Here is a 21445-nt window from a genome sequence, read left to right on the forward strand (position 1 = left end):
TGATTGAATCCTTGCCTTTTAATGCTTTAACAGTTCCGTTTGACACGATATCTGGAATATAACGAAACTTAAACCTCACACATTAAGAACTGAGTGCCTAATCACATTTTTGCTGATTTGTCTGTCGAGTTATTCGTTTTCATAAATGTCCTTAATTAAACGCCATGAAATTCCTTTCTTATAAGCGAGGAAAGGACGTAAAATCACTTTGATCAAAGGCAATCTGATTAAAACACATATCCTTATAACCACTCCGTTCAATCCAACGTAGTGATAATAAGGATCTGTATTTTAATCAGATTGGATGAAAGGGTTATGGTGAGCAGTCACTAAATTAGACAATTATGCATTTCTCCTTCTTTCTTTTAATGTCATTCTCTTCTTGTATTTTTTAGTCCTTTGTATTTCTCTTTATTTTCTGATTAAGTAATATAATATAATGTAGCTTGTCATCAACAGATTCAACCCACCACGGATCGTAAGGTTTCATTTCTATAAATTATGATCATGTAAACACGTTGTCGCTACATGTGTACAGTCATATATTATTTTAGTTTACTAAATTAGGTGCATATATGATAAAATAACAGTAAGTGTTTTATGAATGGAATTTATAAAATTACTGTAAATTCAAGAACTCCTTTGGCATAATGGGTTTAGACAAAAACGTATTCTACCAAGCATTAACTTTTAACTTTTCAAAGGAACAAAATCAAAACATAAATGCATATTTTGTTTAATTCGTTAATATATACTCATTTAAGTAGCAGATATATATATTCACATGGAAATCGTGTGTCGACAAGTAAATTATAAGTGGAAATAAAAGAGACGTTATCTTGGTGTAAGTGGTTAATCGTTTATCAGATTTACATAATATATTCGTTTAGTACTATTACACTTAGATCGACGATAAAGACCACATATTCTGGGAAACTTATTAACATCGCCAAATGTTAGTACATTAAAATGATGGGTGTTTTCGATAAAAAAACCAGCTAATATTCTGGGAACATCATGTCAACTGATTTCAAATCGCCAAATATCATCTTAAATTGTTTTTCTTGACATTCTTAAAAAGTCATTTCCAATAATCTTTCTTCAAGTATTGATTATTGAAATGGTGGGTATTTTCGGTATATTATCTTATTTAAATGAACTAAGCCACCATGTTTTGATTTGTAACAGAATAGTTATGAATTGCAGATATGGTTGTAAAGGATCTTGTTCGTTTTGTTATATTGTTCACTTCTAGTGTACTTTTACGCGAAACCTTACAAAGGTTTATACAGGTATTTAATATTTTTCCCAGGGGCCGAAAACAGTTTAACTGGCAGACAACCATGCAGGGTTGACATTTGTCGCGGTGTTTACTTGACTTGTATCCAGATATTCGGTACACAAACTCGTAATAGCAATGTTTTTATTTGAAGAGCCATACATTGAATACATTTATATTGTTTGGAGCATAACTGAAGCAAACAAAGTGGGCGTGCTTTGAAATTAAAGCGGTTAGGTGCAATTGGTTTTTCGTATTACAAATATGTCAATGTTTATGTATGCACCGCAAAAATACTTTACACGAACCCTTTGATACACCCATCATATCATCAGATGGTGAACAAATCAAATATCTTTCGCCATCCGTCATTTATAATCAATAATTGTTATCACCTTTCCTCAAAATGTCCTAGATGGATCTGTGTAAAACTCCATTCATATGTTCCACTTGCTCTCTTGCATTTGTTGTGTCTATTGCAACTTCAGTCCGAAAACAGGATGACTGAGAGGCAGACATTTTTATTTTTAATTTGTCTCGGAGAGAACCAAAGGGATCAGTCGGAAATTTCATTTGTAGATTAATCTTGGACCCTTGTTGTGCCGGGACAGATCCAATAGCAAAATGGCCATGTGATGGCCATATTGGATTTTGACAATGTTTGTTATCATTGTAAAGAAAATACTGAAGGGATCCCTTCTAAGCTGGTTCTTCTTGGGCTCTAGTTGTGCCAAATGTCGTTACAAACGATTTGAAAACAAGATGGTCAACACACAGCTAACTTGGATTTGAACAAAACAATTATACCATCATATCTAGGAAAGGACTGAAGCGATCCTTTCTAAACTTTGTGTATTCTAAATAAGTTGTTTTTATTTCCTAGAAAGTATCACAAGGACCATTTGTCTTTGTTGATCCCTTGACCATGATAATATTAATTTATCATTAGGTACCAGAAATATTATATGTAAGTTCCACTTTGGCACCAATTGAATTTGGGACCAATCTGAACAACAATACAGACAGGTAGTAAGTTTTAATTTTTCACAATTTTATCATCCTTATTTCTCAGAAATCACTGAAGGAATCCTTTAGAAATTGCGTATGTACCTTTGCACTAGGCCTTTGTGGCTGATAAAAAATCAGCCTAGTTGACAGGCAGCTGTGTTTTACAATTCAAATGTGCTAATGAAGACATAATGTGTAGCTTTACAGTGGATACATTATTACCAAGAATGGGAGAAAGAAGGGAAAAGCAAGAGAAAATAATCCCCCCATTTTCCATGGACAGATGCAGATCATTATATTGTGGGTTCCAAGATTCCTTTTGAGGAAAACATTTTTATTTTGAGAAAGTGTTTCAATGTACAATGACCCTGTAACAGCTACTTCTTTTCCCCCTCCCAAAAGTATCCACAAGAAAGAATAGGTTGCTTGATTACCCATCCCCATCCCCAACCCCCAACACACACACACACTAATCCCCCTCTTTTCCATTCATTTCTAGAGAAGAGAGTGTAAACTAGTTTCAGAAGTTGTGAAGAAGGCAAGGGCAGCATCAGCACCAGGACCAAATGGCTTTCCATACAAGGTGTATAAGAAATGTCCCAAGCTCCTACACAGACTTTGGAAATTGATGAAAGTGGTCTGGAGGAAAGGTAGGATACCATCATGCTGGCAAGCTGCCGAGGGCTGCTTTGTCCTAAATGAGGAAAACTCTAAAGGGTTAAGTCAGTTCAGAACAATCTCATTGCTGAATGTGGAAGGAAAGATCTTCTTCTCTATATTGGCGTGGCGAATGACAACATACATGACTTCTAACGAGTATGCGGATACATCAGCACAGAAAGGTGGCGTACCCGGTTTTTCTGGATGTGTGGAACATACAAGTGTGTTAAGTCAACTGATCAGGGAAGCGAAGGTGAACCGTGGAGACCTGACAGTAGTATGGCTTGACCTGGCAAAAGCGTATGGCACCGTCCCACACAAACTGATAGAGAGAGCTCTGGAACAGTATCACATCCCAGAGAAGGAAGGGGATCATCCAAAGCTATTTCCAAGGAATTCATCTGCGATTTGCGGTCAAGGACTATGTAACATCAAGGCAGAAATTGAAGAAAGGAATTGTGACAGGCTGCACAATTTCTGTAGTGTTGTTCATTATCGCTATGAACATGATTATCGAAGCAGGGAAAAGAGAAACAAGAGGCCCTCTGTCTAGGACCAACATCAGACAACCACCGAGCAGGGGATTCATGGATGATCTAACAATCACCGAAACAACACATGTCCAAGCAAGGTGGATCCTAACAGCATTGGAGGATACAGTATCCTGGGCAAGGATGAAATTTAAGCCAGTCAAATCCAGATGCCTGATCCTGAAGAAAGGCCGAGTGACTAGACTCCAACAACAACAGCAAGGTAGAGCAGCAAGTATGTGAAGGACTGAGGAATATCGACAAGACAGGCCTACCAGGAAATTTCAAGGCATGGATGTTCCAACAAGGACTACTGCCATGACTATCCTGGCCATTGATGTTATACGAGATCTCCGTATCAACGGTCGAGGGACTTGAGAGGAGAATAAGTAAACATCTGCGGAGATGGGTAGGGGTTCCTCAGTGCTTCTCATCAACAGGATTATACAGCCGGACATCAAAACTTCAGCTCCCATTAACATCATTAGTGGAGGAGTTTAAGACCAGGAAAGCAAGACTTGTCATGACACTCAAAGACTCCAGGAACGAGAGAGTAAGACAAGCAGGAGTAGAGGTGAGAACAGGAAGGAGGTGGTCAGCCTGCAAGGCTGTATCTGAGGCAGAGAGCAGACTTCGACACAAGTATATTGTTGGAACAATCTGCATATGAAGACAGGGGTTGGGAAGAGGTCAGACAACTAGATGGAAAGAAGCCAATGTAACTGAGAGAAGACAGCAAGTACAAAGAGAGATCAGGCAACAAGAAGAAGCGGCAAGGAGAGTGAAAGCAGTAGAAATGGGAAGTCAGGGGGTATGGACCAGGTGGGAAACAGAAGAGAGGAAACTGTCCTGGGCAGAAATCTGGAAATACACGCCATGGCAGCTCCAGTTCATCTTGAGAGCAGTATATGATGTACTTCCAACACCTACCAATCTTCACATATGGGGACTGGTGGAAGATCCAACATGTCAGCAGTGTGACAGGGCTGGAAGCCTAGAGCACATCCTCTCTTCGTGTGAAATGGCACTGGCTCAAGGGCGATACACATTGAGGCCTGACCAGGTGCTAAGGAAGCTCGCGGACACCTTGGAAAGAGAGAGGAAAAGGCAAAGGGAATATAGAAAGGACCAACATTCATCCAGTTTCAAAAGGAGGGGCAAACATCAACGAAACCAACTAGAAAGAAAAATGTGCAGGAGACTGGGATGTGCAGGAGACTGGGAGATGCGTGTGGACCTGGGGAAGAAGTTGGCCTTCCCAGAGGTGGTGAAGACAGCACTAAGACCTGACATAGTGCTTGTATCTTCTAGCAAGAAGAAACTAGTAATGGTCGAACTGACTGTGCCCTGGGAGACAAGATGTGAATCGGCGGAAAAGGACTAAGTATGCAGAGTTGGCCGACGAGTGCGGAAGAAAAGGCTGGCAAGCATGGATCTTCCCAGTAGAGGTAGGCTGTCGGGGATTTCCCAGTCAGTCATGCTGGAGGATGTTAGGAGCCCTCGGCATCACTGGAAAATCGAGGAAGACTGCCATTAAAGAGTTGGGGAAGGAGGCAGAGAGAGCATCCCGCTGGCTGTGGATACGAAGAGGCGATAGTAGCTGGAAGCCAACCGTCGAAGAGTAGGGACTGATCACCCCAACTGACCCACCATCCGGAGAGAGTTCCAGGAAGATGGATGAACCTGGTTGATGACGACGACGGTTGAGCAGCAACACTAACAGCTGTATTTAGGTAATATGCTGGCTGATTTCCATTTTTTTAACTATTTATGGGGGACTAGCTATATATATAGTCCTCCATCTCGAAGATGCAAGATTTCTTGGACAGTTTCAAGGCACTGACCATCAGATGATGGTCTTTCAATTTCAAACTCAATTTTTTCTCACATTCCTATAAGATAATTAAAGTCATAGGCCGATTGCACCCGGAATCAAGAAAGTTAATAAGCTAACTTACACATTTTTAAAGTCGATAATAATGTCTTCTTTGCAAATTTTTCATTACCGACAATTAATTGTAAACTGGTTCGATCATATTTGATTTTCTATCAATCGATTCCCTTTTTGGCCCCATGTTTCACTTTAAAACAAGGCTTCACTTTAAAACAAGGCTACATCTAGCAATTTCAAAATAAAATTCCAGAATAATTTGTTATAGGGCACAAATTTACTTGCCAGGACCACTAAATGACTTCCTATCCAAAGATAATTCGATATAAGTACATTTGTTATATTTTTCTAAAAGAAGTATAAATAAAGAGGAACCAAACCCAGGGATTTGAACTTCTTATCAAGCAGATTCGTCTTAAGAAGGTTTTCACATAAAAATAAGAAGGTTTTACTGTAGTGTTATTAGATTTATCTCCCTTTGCACAACAAAGAAGAAAATTTACTGAATTTTGGTCTTTCAATGTTGTATCTAAAATAACATGGCATTGTGCTATATATCACATAAAAATAAATCTATCAATACTATCGATATTTTCTAAATGTTTTACCACACCAAATTGAGGAATTTGAAATACAGTAAACCGACTCCTTTTCATGTGAAAAGTATTGATCATCAACAGTTAAAATGTCTGGTCTCAACCTATGACAAACGATGCATAATGTCAATGACATTTTAATTACCATGATTTTCAGCAATTTGAATTTTATGAAAGTGGTTTTGATAACAATATCAAGATGAAACAAGAGATCCCAGAGGGATTTTGGCGCCTACCAAAGAATGATTTATGTCTGGCAATGGAAAGAGGGATCTTTTCTCTGCTTTTCAAACTTTTTCAAAATAATTACATATAAAATTTGAGACAGATCGCTCGAGTACTTTCTGAGAAATAGCGGTAACAAACTTCAACGATGAAATCCAAGTTGGCAGGCGATTGGCCATCTTGTTGACTGATTAGTCCCAAAAGGCATTATGCACTTCTAGGGCCCAAGTGGAACATACGTATGGAATTTGTGAGAGATACCTTCAGTAATTTTTGAGAAATAGCAGTAAATATCAAAATCCAAGATGGCGGCTGTTTGGCCATCTTGTTGAACGATCAGTCCCAAAATGCAATATGCACAAAAGGCCCTAAGGGAACCTATATATGAAATTTGAGAATGATCCCTTCAATACTTTCTGAGAATTAGTGATAACAACCTTTAACTATCAAGACCTAAGATGGCTGCCTGGGGGCATCTTGTTAACCAATCAGTCCCGAAATGCAATATGCACAACTAGGGCCCAAGGGGAACCTAAATATGAAATTTGGGAATGATCCCTTCAGTATTTTCCGAGAAATAGCGATAACAAGAATTGTTAATGGACCGGCGGAAGGACGAACAACTGACCATGGACGAAAAGCTATTTGAATAGCCCACCGTCTGATGATGGTGGGCTAAAAATATGTATTACATAACAAGAGGCCCACGGGCCTTAACGGTCACCTGAGTTAGAATATATAATGAAACAAATAATGAAACAAATGAGGACGGATATGGATGTTAAAATGCTATATCTTAGGCTAATAATTCTAATCAAGTTTGACTAATTTCCTATGAAAATTGGGCAAATAATGTTCACAAATATGTTTTTCCTATATAAACTAAAGTAAACTTGACCCCTCCCCAGGGGGTAACGTGAGACCCCAAGGTCATATAATTCACAGTTTTTATAAAACATCTGAAGACCTTTCCATCTATAATTATTTGATTCTACTATATCCAGAATTTTAGAAGATTTTTTGAAGTTTTAGCCTATTTGACCCTTTTTTAGCCCCGCCCCTCTGCCCCCAGGGGGTCGGCCAGGACCAATGTGGATATGATATTAAAATGCTATCTCAGGCTAATAATTCTAACCAAGTTTGACTCATTTCCTATGAAAATTGAGCAAAAAATGCTCATAAATATGTTTTCCCTATATAAACTATAGTAAACTTGACCCCCTCCCCAAGGGGAAACAGGAGATCCCAGGGTCATATAATTTACAATTTTTATAAACAAACTTTAAGACCTTTTCATCTATAAAGTGTATTTGATTATATCATTTTCCAGAATTTTAAAAGAATATTTTTGAAGTTTTAGCCTATGTGACCTTTTTTGGCCCCGCCCCTCTGCCCCCAGGGGGTCAGCCTGGACCAATATGGATATGATATTAAAATGCTATCTCAGGCTAATAATTCTAACCAAGTTTGACTCGTTTCCAATGAAAATTGAACAAAAAATGTTCATAAATATGTTTTCCCTATATAAACTATAGTAAACTTGACCCCCTCCCCAGGGGGAAACATGAGACCCCAGGGTCATATAATTCACAATTTTTGTAAAGGACCTTAAGACCTTTCTATTTATGAAAAGTATTTGATTCTACCATTTCCAGAATTTCAGAAGAAGATTTTTGAAGTTTTAGCCTATTTGACCCCTTTTGACCCCGCCCCTAAGGCCCCTGTGGGTCAGTCATAGAAAATTTGTTAATAAGATTAAATGGCCATCTCATACTGATAATTCTGACAACATTTGACTCATTTCCTATTACAAATGACCAAATAATGCGCAAAAATGTGTTTTCTCAATATAAAGTATAGTAAACTTAACCCCCTCCCCAGGGGGAAACTAGAGACCCCAGGGTCATATAATTCACAATTTTTGTAAAGGACCTTAAGACCTTTTTATCTATGAAGAGTATTTGATTCTACCACATCTGTGAGTAGAGAAGAAGATTTGAAATTTTACTCAATTTTACCCCTTTTGGCCCCTCCCACAGCCCCCTGGGGGGTGGGGACCATATAATTCACAAATTTGATTGGCCTTATGCCTTAGAAGGTTTGTGCAAAATTTCATTGAAATTGCTTCAACAGTTTTGGAGAAGAAGTCGAAAATGTAAATTGTTTACGGACATACGACGGACGACGACGGACAAAAGGCGATTAGAATAGGTCACTTGAGACTTCGTCTAAGGTGACCTAAAAATGAATGTTTTAAAATTTCTCAATAGCTGAAGGGGTTCGGCGAATACATGGGTTAATACTATAATGTATTTGATGAAACGGGGATATCTTTTTGTTCAAGGAATAAGAGATATTCGACAAATAGCTGTCCCGGGTTTTGTTAGAAGAAATATATAGGGTCACAGACCAAACCATGCGATCAGTTCGACGAATGAGAGGTTTTTCGAGAAACGCAAGTTCAAGTTAACGGATTATACTGTACATGGTAGATGTCTATATGGCAATAATAATTGTTGCGAATAAATCCTAAGGCATGAATTAAAAATTAATTGTTATGAAAATAAGGAGCCACACAAGACATAATAAAGATGATAATTTAATGAATTTTCATGAGGATAAATGAATCTGAAAATGACTTAATGTTCATCCATGCACACATCCCTCTGTTGTCAGCCTCAATGTAAAAGCTTTAGTCATCTTTTGAAGATTTGGATGAGGCTGAAAACAAAAACAAAATGACATTATAAAATGTTTCACTTTTATCATTAGTAAACATTAGTAAATCACATACATCAAGGGGAGGTAATCTGTGAAATTGAGTCCTTTTATTTTTTGCATAAATTTTCATCCTGTTATTTTTATTGACCCTTCTGAAGTATGTAGCAGCCAATCTCTACATTATGAGAGTTCTTGAAAGCAGTCAAACTTTAGAACTGGTACTTGTGACTTTTTTTGTTGATTCTTCTTTTCTTTTTCTCTGTCTCTCTTTTTTTTAATAGATACAATTAAATATATACATTCATTAACAAAATGATCTTTAAATAATCATATCTAGTAGAACTGCATTTACAATTTTAAATTCCTTTTTCTTGTTACACAATATGTTACAGTAACACATGGTAATAACAAACCTCTGGGGATAACATTATCTTATTATCTTGTAGAAACATTCATGGGGAATGAAAATTACTATTTTATAACCAGGAATTTGTTGTCAGTGTGTTTATCATAGCCATCTTTACTGTATTAAGAAAACTTACTATCTCTGGATTCATCTCTAGCCTTCATGCGTTGAATGAAGCCATGACTCTTGCTTTTGCGGAACTGTTCAAATGGATCTTTGAGATCTATACCAATGCCCTTGTACATGTCCTGTCGGTCACGTACGTCTCCACTCTCTATGGGGTTCACTATACCCTGTTCTGAGGCTCCGAGACCGCGGCCTCCCCATCCTAAATAGAAACATTTTAAATACAATCACACTATTCAGCCGTAACAGAACTTGTAACTGAAATCTAAAATGTGTTAATAATTTACTATAAAGGGGATTACACATTTTACAACTTTTCATATTCTGTCACACCATCTCAAATCAAAATATCAGAAATATTTTGTACATCACATCACCACTGAAAATGACAGTTTGCTGATTATCTTTCTAGCTACAGGGGTTTTGAGATACCAAAATTATGTGGACTATAATGTACCCTACTTGTAGATTCACAAAAATAAAAAATATGATAAGTCAAAATAAGACATCACATTGACTGAAAGGTGGGACTAATTGATGGTAAATTGTACTTCACTCAAGTCACTTTGCTGTCTCAAAACCAATATACTGGAACATAAAATGCAAAATAATTAATGTACAAGTGCTGTTTATTCCTTACAACATCAAAGGTAGTTTTCGTCAGTTATTTCCCCTTACCCATTTTCATGAGCATCTGATGGCCTTTATTGTCCATTCCCAGCTTGTTATCTGTAGGTGGTGGAGCGGGGCCACCCACTCTCATAAAACTGTCAGCAGCACTGGCGTCAGGGCTGGAAACAAAAGAGACACCTTTGTCAAATCATATCAAGTGAAATAAAGGGATACAGGAATACAATTTGGCTCATTTGAATTCCCAAATGTAAAATTTTGCAACTTTCTGTATGGATCTTATTTGCTGGGGTTTATTTTCACGAATTAGTTTTGTAGAGTATGAAAGTGTCATTTATGTGAAATCAAACAAACAAATAAAGCGAGGTATTTCGCGATTTTGGGAGAATTAAAACCCTTGCAAATATTAGAAACTATACAATAACAACTTACAATGTACCGATGGGAGGGGTAGGACTTCGTGACAACCTCTGTGTGACCTTGACTGGTGAGGGTGACCGACTTGACGGCAGGTAAGGTAGAGGGGACTCCTCCCTCTTCATAGATCCCCTCTGTTGGTGTGGTGGAGGGGAGGGTGATCTGTAAAACAAAACACAATACACTAACATTTTCCCCACATATAGACATATGTACTAGATACAGCTAATGGTTATTTCTGAATAATACTGCAAAAATCTTTTTTTTTTTCATTCTCATAAGAAAGGGTTTAGACCTCCATTCCAGACATTCAGTAGTGTTGGTTCTGGCTCACAGACTACCCGAAGAGAAACTTTACCTTGATTTGCCTTGTTGGTTCCCACTACTGTATCTCCATCGTGATTTTACAGGAGACGGTGACCTTGACCTTCGTTTTAACCTTTCTGGTTGTATCTGTGGTCGTGGTGGTGATGGTTGTGGTGATGGTGATCGTGAACTAGAACTCCCCCCTGGAGATAACCCCCTCCTTTCTCTGTCTTGCTCCTTCAGTCGACGTGCCCGTTGTTTGGCTTTGAAGAACTCATACAGGCCAAGCTTCTCCCAGCCTTCGCTACAAACAAAGGAATACCACCATAGAACAAAGTGCCACCAGTGACATACTGAAACCTACCAACCCTCATAAAGAATCACCATTAAAGTACATAGGGATGTCATCAGGCATCAGGAAGGCCATTGCTGAAAGTTCATTATCATAGACCTAAATACAGAAATTCATACATTGCCACAGAAATTATATTCAGAAGTTACTTGTCTGTGGGTTGTTTGTTGAAGAGTTGTCCTCCTTGGTTAATATTCAGATTGTTAGAAAGAAAGTTATCTCCCTTGCCAGACATTTACCTGTCTCGAGGCCTATCATGGTTTGGAGGACTATAGAAGGCTTCCACAGCGGCTAACAATCTCTCACTCGGAGGCATCGGCGGAGGTAAGCGGATATCCTTGGGGTCCAGGGACTTGTACTCATGGTCCTCAAGCTGAATTAGAAACAGAACCTTACATACACTAATAAACAGGCGAACTTAATTTACAAACACTACAGTGTGTTTAACAGGCTTTTATTAAACTTAGGAAAATGTACCCGTGGCTCTCACTAAACTTAGAAAAGTAGACAAGTCAACAGATTATGTAACTATAAATCAAATAAAACAACTCTAAATACAAGTTGATACACACCTATTATCAAGATAAGATGAAATTCATAGCCATTAAAGAGTGAGTAGATAAAATTAAACATTATTTTACAACAGATTTTGTAGATAAAAAGTTGTTACCTTAATAAGTGGAGCCATCAGTCCGGCTGGCAGCTCGTAGTATGGTACTGATGGGGTCAGGTCTATTTCTGGTGGGGGCCCGATGCAGGGGGCGGACCGGTAAGGGCAAACCCTGGGGGAGGCTTGCTCAGGTCAGGAAGTGCAAACTGCCCTGGGGGTGGTCCTTGAAAGCTGGGAGTGAATCCCGGGCCCGCGGGGGCTCCAACTGTACCTGGGGGTCCCTGAGGGGCACTTCCACCTGAAGCCTGCGGTATCCCTGGGGGTGCAGTAGGTATTGTGGGGGGAGCTCCAGGAATACCTGGAATTCCTTGTGGTGCACCAGCTAAAACATAATCATAACTGTAGTTTAAATCCCAATAATTGTTATTTTAAATCTTTTCCACAGTGATGTAACAAATAAAACTGATAGTGAAAGATTTCTTTCAAGCAAAAATTAACACAACATATTATTGAAAACCATTAAATCTCTAGGACTTGAAATTCATTGTGTATCTCCATCGTGATTTTACAGGAGACGGTGACCTTGACCTTCGTTTTAACCTTTCTGGTTGTATCTGTGGTCGTGGTGGTGATGGTTGTGGTGATGGTGATCGTGAACTAGAACTCCCCCCTGGAGATAACCCCCTCCTTTCTCTGTCTTGCTCCTTCAGTCGACGTGCCCGTTGTTTGGCTTTGAAGAACTCATACAGGCCAAGCTTCTCCCAGCCTTCGCTACAAACAAAGGAATACCACCATAGAACAAAGTGCCACCAGTGACATACTGAAACCTACCAACCCTCATAAAGAATCACCATTAAAGTACATAGGGATGTCATCAGGCATCAGGAAGGCCATTGCTGAAAGTTCATTATCATAGAGCTAAATACAGAAATTCATACATTGCCACAGAAATTATTTTCAGAAGTTACTTGTCTGTGGGTTGTTTGTTGAAGAGTTGTCCTCCTTGGTTAATATTCAGATTGTTAGAAAGAAAGTTATCTCCCTTGCCAGACATTTACCTATCTCGAGGCCTATCATGGTTTGGAGGACTATAGAAGGCTTCCACAGCGGCTAACAATCTCTCACTCGGAGGCATCGGCGGAGGTAAGCGGATATCCTTGGGGTCCAGGGACTTGTACTCATGGTCCTCAAGCTGAATTAGAAACAGAACCTTACATACACTAATAAACAGGCGAATTTAATTTACAAACACTACAGTGTATTTAACAGGCTTTTATTAAACTTAGGAAAATGTACCCGTGGCTCTCACTAAACTTAGAAAAGTAGACAAGTCAACAGATTATGTAACTATAAATCAAATAAAACAACTCTAAATACAAGTTGATACACACCTATTATCAAGATAAGATGAAATTCATAGCCATTAAAGAGTGAGTAGATAAAATTAAACATTATTTTACAACAGATTTTGTAGATAAAAAGTTGTTACCTTAATAAGTGGAGCCATCAGTCCGGCTGGCAGCTCGTAGTATGGTACTGATGGGGTCAGGTCTATTTCTGGTGGGGGCCCGATGGCAGGGGGCGGACCGGTAAGGGCAAACCCTGGGGGAGGCTTGCTCAGGTCAGGAAGTGCAAACTGCCCTGGGGGTGGTCCTTGAAAGCTGGGAGTGAATCCCGGGCCCGCGGGGGCTCCAACTGTACCTGGGGGTCCCTGAGGGGCACTTCCACCTGAAGCCTGCGGTATCCCTGGGGGTGCAGTAGGTATTGTGGGGGGAGCTCCAGGAATACCTGGAATTCCTTGTGGTGCACCAGCTAAAACATAATCATAACTGTAGTTTAAATCCCAATAATTGTTATTTTAAATCTTTTCCACAGTGATGTAACAAATAAAACTGATAGTGAAAGATTTCTTTCAAGCAAAAATTAACAGAACATATTATTGAAAACCATTAAATCTCTAGGACTTGAAATTCATTGAATCAATTTTCTCACGGTATCAGACCTTTTCCTCAGTACCCATTCATTATCAAAATTTTAATGAATCAGACTTTTTGTAAAGTTTTTAGCCAGTGAGGACGATTTGACTTACAGAAGTCAAACTGTTGTGGAGGTGCCCCTACAAATCCTGGGGGTGGGGCCACAAATCCTGGGGGAGGCTGGTTGAATCTTGATGTCTGTTGTTGGGGCGGCTGACCAGTCTACAAATATCAACAGGAATGCTCCCTCATCCATAAAGCAGACAAATGACTCATTTTATTGAAGTGGTTTTTAATGCAAAAGAGACAGTGCTATACCATGCTATATTTCAATCTGTTTTTTAATACAATGAACTTGATGCTAAGTTATATTTCAGTGAATTTTAACCTTACCAACACAGACAAATTTACAGGTATTTCAGAGTATTTTTAGCACAATAGTTCTATACCACTATACAAAGAGTCTGTGTCACCCTGATCAGCGTTAGACTTACCGGGATGAACTGTGATGGTATACTACCTTACAAAGAGTCTGTGTCACTCTGATTAGAGTTACACTTACCGGGATGGACTCTGATGGTATACTACCTTACAAAGAGTCTGTGTCACCCTGATCAGCGTTAAACTTACCAGGATAGACTGTAATACTACCTTACAAAGAGTCTGTGTCACCCTGATCAGTGTTAGACTTACTTGGATGGACTGTGATGGTATACTACCTTACAAAGAGTCTGTGTCACCCTGATCAGCGTTAGACTTACCGGGATGGACTGTGATGTTATACTACCTTACAAAGAGTCTGTGTCACCCTGATCAGCGTTAGACTTACCAGGATAGACTGTAATACTGCCTTACAAAGAGTGTGTGTCACCCTGTTCAGTGTTAGACTTACTTGGATGGACTGTGATGGTATACTAACTTACAAAGAGTCTGTGTCACTTTGATCAGAGTTGGACTTACCAGGACAGACTGTGATGGTATACTACCTTACAAAGAGTCTGTGTCACTCTGATCAGCGTTAGACTTACCAGGATGGACTGTGATATTATACTACCTTACGAAGAGTCTGTGTCACCCTGATCAGCGTTAGACTTACCAGGATAGACTGTGATGGTATACTACCTTACAAAGAGTCTGTGTCACCCTGATCAGCGTTAGACTTACTAGGATAGACTGTGATGGTATACTACCTTACAAAGAGTCTGTGTCACCCTGATCAGCGTTAGACTTACCAGGATAGACTGTGATGGTATACTACCTTACAAAGAGTCTGTGTCACCAAGATCAGCAGTAGACTTACTAGGATAGATGCTGAGTTATATTTCAGTGAATTTTAACCTGATCAACACAGACAAATTTACAGGTATTTCAGAGCATTTTTAGCACAATAGTTCTATACCACTATACAAAGAGTCTGTGTCACCCTGATCAGCGTTAGACTTACCGGGATGGACTTTGATGGTATACTACCTTACAAAGAGTCTGTGTCACTCTGATCAGCATTTGACTTAAAGGGATGGACTGTGATGGTATACTACCTTACAAAGAGTCTGTGTCACCAAGATCAGCAGTAGACTTACCAGGATAGACTGTGATGGTATACTACCTTACAAAGAGTTTGTGTCATTCTGATCAGTGTTAGACTTACTGGGAAGGACTGTGATGGTATAGTACCTTACAAAGAGTCTGTGTCACTCTGATCAGTGTAAGACTTACTAGGATAGACTCTGATGGTATACTATCTTCCAAAGAGTCTGTGTCACTTTGATCAGAGTTAGACTTACCAGGATAGACTGTGATGGTATACTACCTTACAAAGAGTCTGTGTCACTTTGATCAGAGTTAGACTTACCAGGACAGACTGTGATGGTATACTACCTTACAAAGAGTCTGTGTCACTCTGATCAGTGTAAGACTTACTGGGATAGACTCTGATGGTATACTACCTTACAAAGAGTCTGTGTCACTCTAATCAGCGTAAGACTTAACAGGATGGACTGTGACTTACCGGAATGGACTGTGACTTACCAGGATGGACTTTGACTTATCAAGATAGACTGTGCCATGGTGAACAGCAGTAGACTTACCGGGATAGACTGTGCTGTGGTGATTTGTGGTGGTGGAGTGGTCATCAGTCCCGAGGACGTCGGAGGAAGTGAGGAGGTGACCACACTGACCGGAGGCAGACCAGAGGGGATGGATGTAGACAGGACCGTTGGTTGTGACGACACAGCTGATATGACAGGGGCCACACTGACAGCCTGGGGAACACCTGTAACATATAGTGGGTTAAAGTCATTGTTTCTATAATAACATATGGATTACTCTATCAGCCTGTGAAGATAATAATCATGTTAAACCTCTTTAAAACATACCCATATACAGTAAACTAACTTTCTTATACATACGATTTACTTCCATGATTTTTTTGACTTATTTTAATTCGCAAAAGTTTATCTCCACAAATTATTATTTATTTCCATATTATTTAAAGATATTTCAATTCAGTTACAGTAACTTCCAATATCTTTTTAATTCTAATTTTAATTCCCTGGCAGATGACTGACCTGGCATGGCTACCCCGGGCATTGAAGTGAGCGGCTGTTGCTGTGTTCCCGTGGCGACCACCACGGCAACAGCCTGTTGTTGTTGCTGCTGTTGCTGGGCTTGTTGTTGCTGCTGTTGCTGTTGCTGTAAAAGCTGTTGTAACTGTTGCTGCATCTGTTGTGCTTGACTGTTGAGATGTGAGGTAAAGTCGAGGTGTTGTTTCTGGAGAGAACTGTACTGCTGCTGGACATTGTTACTGACCATACGTACAATGTCGCCATGTTCTGTGATTAAGCCTGCTTGGTATGCTGACAGAGAGGCTGACGGGTCCTTCAGTTTCTGTAAAAGACCAAACAGACGTTCAATACAGAAGGAAAAATACTGAAACTGTATTCAAAGTTATGAGCCATATCTCAGGTTGATCAGAGTATCAAAGGCAGAGTTTAATCCCTATTTTTTATATATATATATATTCTTTATTTTTTTAATTTTTGCATAAATTTGGGTCCTAGTTTCATTTGAAATGAACCTCAATTTAGTATTACCTACATTTAACACACTTTCTTATGCAGACTTCAGATTTGTTAAAGAAAGCCAAACAATGATAGAGTTATCTTTCTTTGATTACAAAACCATATCATTATTTCATCTGGTGATCGTTGTTACACATTAATAAAATATATAGACTAAGGATTAAACGGTCTTTAAAAAAAAAAAAGTTTTTTTCTTTTTTTATGAAATTAGCAAGTGTTTAATTGAAAACATGGCCAGTCCATCTATAAGTATACAGTTTATTTTAATTTCCCTGTGAACCCATAAAAACAGTTAGACTTTTCAATACAAATATATAACCAAATAAAACTATTGAGACCATAACTTGACGAATTTATAATGGAAACTTTTTCTTTCTTTAATGATATCTATTCTTATGATAATCTCTGCTTTAAATCATTACTGGTATGCTTATATAACTAGAATGTGTCTAAAGGACATAAAATGCCTTCATATATCAAAGATGGATGGGACCAGATGGGACATCAGACGGTCCAGGATGGGACCAGATGCGACATCAGACAGTCCACGATGGGACAAGACAGGACAGACATGGATGACATTACGGTATGTACTTAACATTTCATGACATTAACAGTCACCTACTCCCACATACAGTTATCTCCCTTGTTCATCACCCATTCAGTATTCTGAGTGACCCGATCACCAGTAAGCTTAGGACCACCATGATAATCGTTGTAAAAATATCAACAGTATATTGACAGCTGATTTTTCCATTGTTTAATTAACAATGCACATGTCTGACAATGTGATTGTTTGTTATTGTAGAATTAAGTCTACTCTGTAGGTCATGCGATGCCCAGAATCTCACGGATCCTCTTATCATTCCATTTATATATAACAGCAGCTTTACCTTTGGATATAGTAAATTCCACAGGGGATGGACATGCCTGTATATAATTATATAATGTTATTGGAATAAGTCAAATTAGATATGACTTTTCATGAAAGGTTGTTCGCTTATGTAAACCAGATAAAATTTTGAATGGAGATTCTACAAAATTGATTCAAGCGGATTATACTCAAAGATAGATATGGAAATGTATAACCTCTCCATTTATTTCATTTGTAGATATATACACGACATGTGAAATCAGAGGCTGTATTACAAAATGTATCGTCTCTGCAAGCTGACAAGTGAAAACACTACTATCTGTTACTAGATTACTGTTATGTAACCACACCAGCAGTATACTATTTCACTACAGTTGTATAACATGAAGGTCAATATCTATGATGTTTGTTAGAATATATCATGCTAAATTAGTTAAGTATCTTTTAATAATACAATCTTAATTGTGTCCAAAATCATGTAGGATTTTTTTAAGGCACTAATTTTCAAATTTTGATGAGTCCCATTACAAAGAAATATAGAGGTTCTCAAAGTTGGATGAGTACCATACAGGAAAATCGTGAGTTCATCATTTAGACTTACTGTAATACATGTCATTGTTAAAATTTTGCAGGTAGGTAACTTTTTCATAGATTTATATATAAAAAAATATAAACTTTATTTATCTATTTACATCGATTGCGAAACAAGTTATGCAACTATACAAATCACTTTCGATGGCCTGGATGAAAGCGCGCGAGTGGGAGGAAACCGGAGTGCCCAGATAGCAGCCATTTTTTTCCCCCTCTGATAGTTTCCCCGGGGAAAACCATTGACTAGCTGATTCTTTCCCCCCTCGTTATATCTAGGGGGAAAACTATTGGCTAGCTGTTTCATCCCCCTCTCGATTATATCTAGGGGGAAACTATTGGCTAGCTCTTTCTTTCCCCAATCATGATTATATCCAGGGGGAAACTATTGGCTACTCTTTCTTTCCCCAATCATGATTATATCTAGAGGGAAACTATTGGCTAGCTCTTTCTTTCCCCAATCATGATTATATCCAGGGGGGAAACTATTGGCTAGCTCTTTCTTTCCCCAATCATGATTATATCTAGAGGGGAAACTATTGGCTATCTTTCCCAATCATGATTATATCCAGGGGAAAACTTGGCTAGCTCTTTCTTTCCCCAATCATGCATTTATCCAGGGGAAACTATTGGCTAGCTCTTTCTTCCCCAGATCATGGAATCTAGGGGGAAACTATTGGCTAGCTCTTTCTTTCCCAATCAATCATGATGGCTAGCCCTTTCTTATCTAGGGGGAAACTATTGGCTAGCTCTTTCTTTCCCCAATCATGAAATCCAGGGGGAAACTATTGGCTAGCTCTTTCTTTCCCCAATCATGATTATATCTAGAGGGGGCTACTCTTTCAAATCTATATCCAGGGGAACTTGGCTAGCTCTTTCTTTCCCCCCAATCATGATTATATCTAGAGGGAAACTATTTGGCTAGCTCTTTTCTTTACCCCAATTCATGATTATATCCAGGGGGAAACTATTGGCTAGCTCTTTCTTTCCCCAATCATGATTATATCCAGGGGGAAACTATTGGCTAGCTCTTTCTTTCCCCAATCATGATTATATCCAGGGGGAAACTATTGGCTAGCTCTTTCTTTCCCCAATCATGATTATATCTAGGGGGAAACTATTGGCTAGCTGATTCTTTCTCCCCTCTTGATTATATCAAGGGGAAAACCTTTGGCTAGCTGATTCTTCCCCCCCCCCCCCACAAATTATTTCTAGGGGTGTGGGGGAGACTATTTGCTAGCATATTCTTTCCCTCCTCTTGATTATATCTAGAGGAAAACTATTGGCTAGCTGATTCTTTCCCCCCTCTCGATTAATTCTAGAGGAAAACTATTTGCTAGCTGATTCATTCCCCCCTCTTGATTAATTCTAGAGGGAAACTATTGGCTAGCTGATTCTTTCCCCCTCTCGAATTATTTTCAGGGGGTGGGGGAGACTATTGGCTAGCTGATTATTCCCCCCCTCTTGATTAGTTTTAGGAGGAAAACTATTGACAAGCTGATAATCCCCCCCCCCCTCTTGTTTATATCTAGGGGGAAACTATTGGCTAGCTCATTCTTTCCCCCCTCTCGAAATATTTCCAGGGGGTGGGGGAGACTATTTGCTAGCTGATTATTCCCCCCTCTTGATTAGTTTTAGGGGGAAAACCATTGACTAGCTGATTCTTTCCCCCCTCTCTAACTATTTCCAGGGGGTGGTGGAGACTATTTGCTAGCTGATTATTCCCCCCCTCTTGATTAATTCTTTAATTCTAGGGGGGAAATAATTGGCTAGCTGATTCTTTCCCCCCTCTCGAACTATTTCCAGGGGGTGGGGGAGACTATTTGCTAGCTGATTATTCCCCCCCTCTTGATTAATTCTTTAATTCTAGGGGGAAATAATTGGCTAGCTGATTCTTTCCTCCCTCTTGATTAGTTTTAGGGGGAAAACCATTCACTAGCTGATTCTTTCCCCCCTCTTGTTTATATCTAGGGGGGAAACTATTGGCTAGCTGATTCACCCCCCCCCCTCTTGATTATATCTAGAGGGAAACTATTGGCTAGCTGGTTCTTTCCCCACTCTTCATTATATCTAGTGGGAAACTATTGGCTAGCTGATTCTTTCCCCCCTCTGGAATTATTTCCAGGGGGTGGGGGAAAATATTGGTTAGCCTAAAACTAATCAAGAGGGGGGGGGGAATAATTAGCAAGCTAATAGTCTCCCCCACCCCCTTGAAATAATTCGAGAGGTGGGAAAGAATCAGTTAGCCAATAGTTTCCCACCTAGAAATAAATCGAGAGGGGGGAAAGAATCAGCTAGCTAATTCTTTCCCCAGGGGAAAAAAATAACTAGGGGGGAAAGAATCAGCTAGCCTATTCTTTCCCCGGGGAAACTTTCAGCTAGCTGATTCTTTCCCCGGGGAAACTTTCAGCAGAGGGGAAAGAATTGGCTGCTACACCTGTACCTGTAACCTGTACCGGGAGAAAACCCACATGATCGGGCAGGTGACCCTTGACCTTTTCAAGTCCATGCCGGGGATCGAACCCTGGCCGGCTAGGTCAAAGGCGAGTGGCTTAACCACTATACCACCCGATCATAGAGATTTATTTTCACGTGTCACATTACACGTCACATATCACATGATTATGCGAGGTACTCTGGCATTAAATTTCGCTGATTTCGGGCAATCAACCAGGAAGTAAAATTAAAACCTCAGAGGTTATTAGCAACTATAGAGTAACATCTCGTAAATCTCTCTCTCTTTTTTTTAAATCATACAAGAAAGGAAATCTAGCATCTGTGGCACCCTCTATGTGTAAGAAAAGCGTGAACGTAGTGCAGGTGTACTGAGTATGCTAAGTGATACATTCATGTTTAGTAGTTGGTATATTCATGTCCCTACACTGGTTATAACATGGTACAGAGGCTGACAGTTCAAAGGGACCTACCTGGTACTTTACACACAGGCTAACGAGCACAAACTGCCAGTCAGTTTTACATCAATCAGTACATTAAACTATAACCATTCAATATTTTCATTTCAGCCAGTGGCAATCGCTGATGTTGATTGTATCAAGGCATAAAAATCGAGAGAAAGAAGACAGAAAGTGTGAGAGATATGGATAGACAGAGCACTGGAGGGATGAGAAACACAAAAGAGATTTATTTGTCTATTGTAGTGCTTTACTGCA

At 39.3% G+C, this 21445-nt stretch overlaps 2 protein-coding genes across 2 annotated transcripts in view; one reads left to right on the plus strand and one right to left on the minus strand.

Moving 5' to 3' along the window:
- Positions 1 to 4273: 4273 nt before the first annotated feature.
- LOC138326513 (uncharacterized) lies at positions 4274 to 4861 on the plus strand. Its single transcript, XM_069272612.1, has one exon. It carries the CDS (start codon positions 4274 to 4276, stop codon positions 4859 to 4861), a length of 588 nt encoding a protein of 195 aa, XP_069128713.1.
- Positions 4862 to 8775: 3914 nt separating this feature from the next.
- LOC138325849 (calcium homeostasis endoplasmic reticulum protein-like) overlaps positions 8776 to 21445 on the minus strand; it is a 109567-nt gene continuing 96897 nt past the window's right edge. The window contains 12 exon segments of the mRNA XM_069271803.1: positions 8776 to 8910; positions 9453 to 9644; positions 10121 to 10233; positions 10505 to 10651; positions 10848 to 11099; positions 11387 to 11520; positions 11818 to 11903; positions 11906 to 12139; positions 13438 to 13569; positions 13847 to 13955; positions 15821 to 16005; positions 16301 to 16619. Coding sequence (XP_069127904.1) covers positions 8882 to 8910; positions 9453 to 9644; positions 10121 to 10233; positions 10505 to 10651; positions 10848 to 11099; positions 11387 to 11520; positions 11818 to 11903; positions 11906 to 12139; positions 13438 to 13569; positions 13847 to 13955; positions 15821 to 16005; positions 16301 to 16619 — 1932 coding nt within the window. The 3' untranslated portion in view covers positions 8776 to 8881.

Source organism: Argopecten irradians, chromosome 6, assembly GCF_041381155.1.
Source record: "Argopecten irradians isolate NY chromosome 6, Ai_NY, whole genome shotgun sequence".
In the NCBI taxonomy this organism is placed as follows: domain Eukaryota; kingdom Metazoa; phylum Mollusca; class Bivalvia; order Pectinida; family Pectinidae; genus Argopecten; species Argopecten irradians.

Bases quoted from the DNA above. Each gene is read 5' to 3' on its own strand.
- LOC138326513 (XM_069272612.1), top strand. From the start codon at position 4,274: ATGGGAAGTCAGGGGGTATGGACCAGGTGGGAAACAGAAGAGAGGAAA.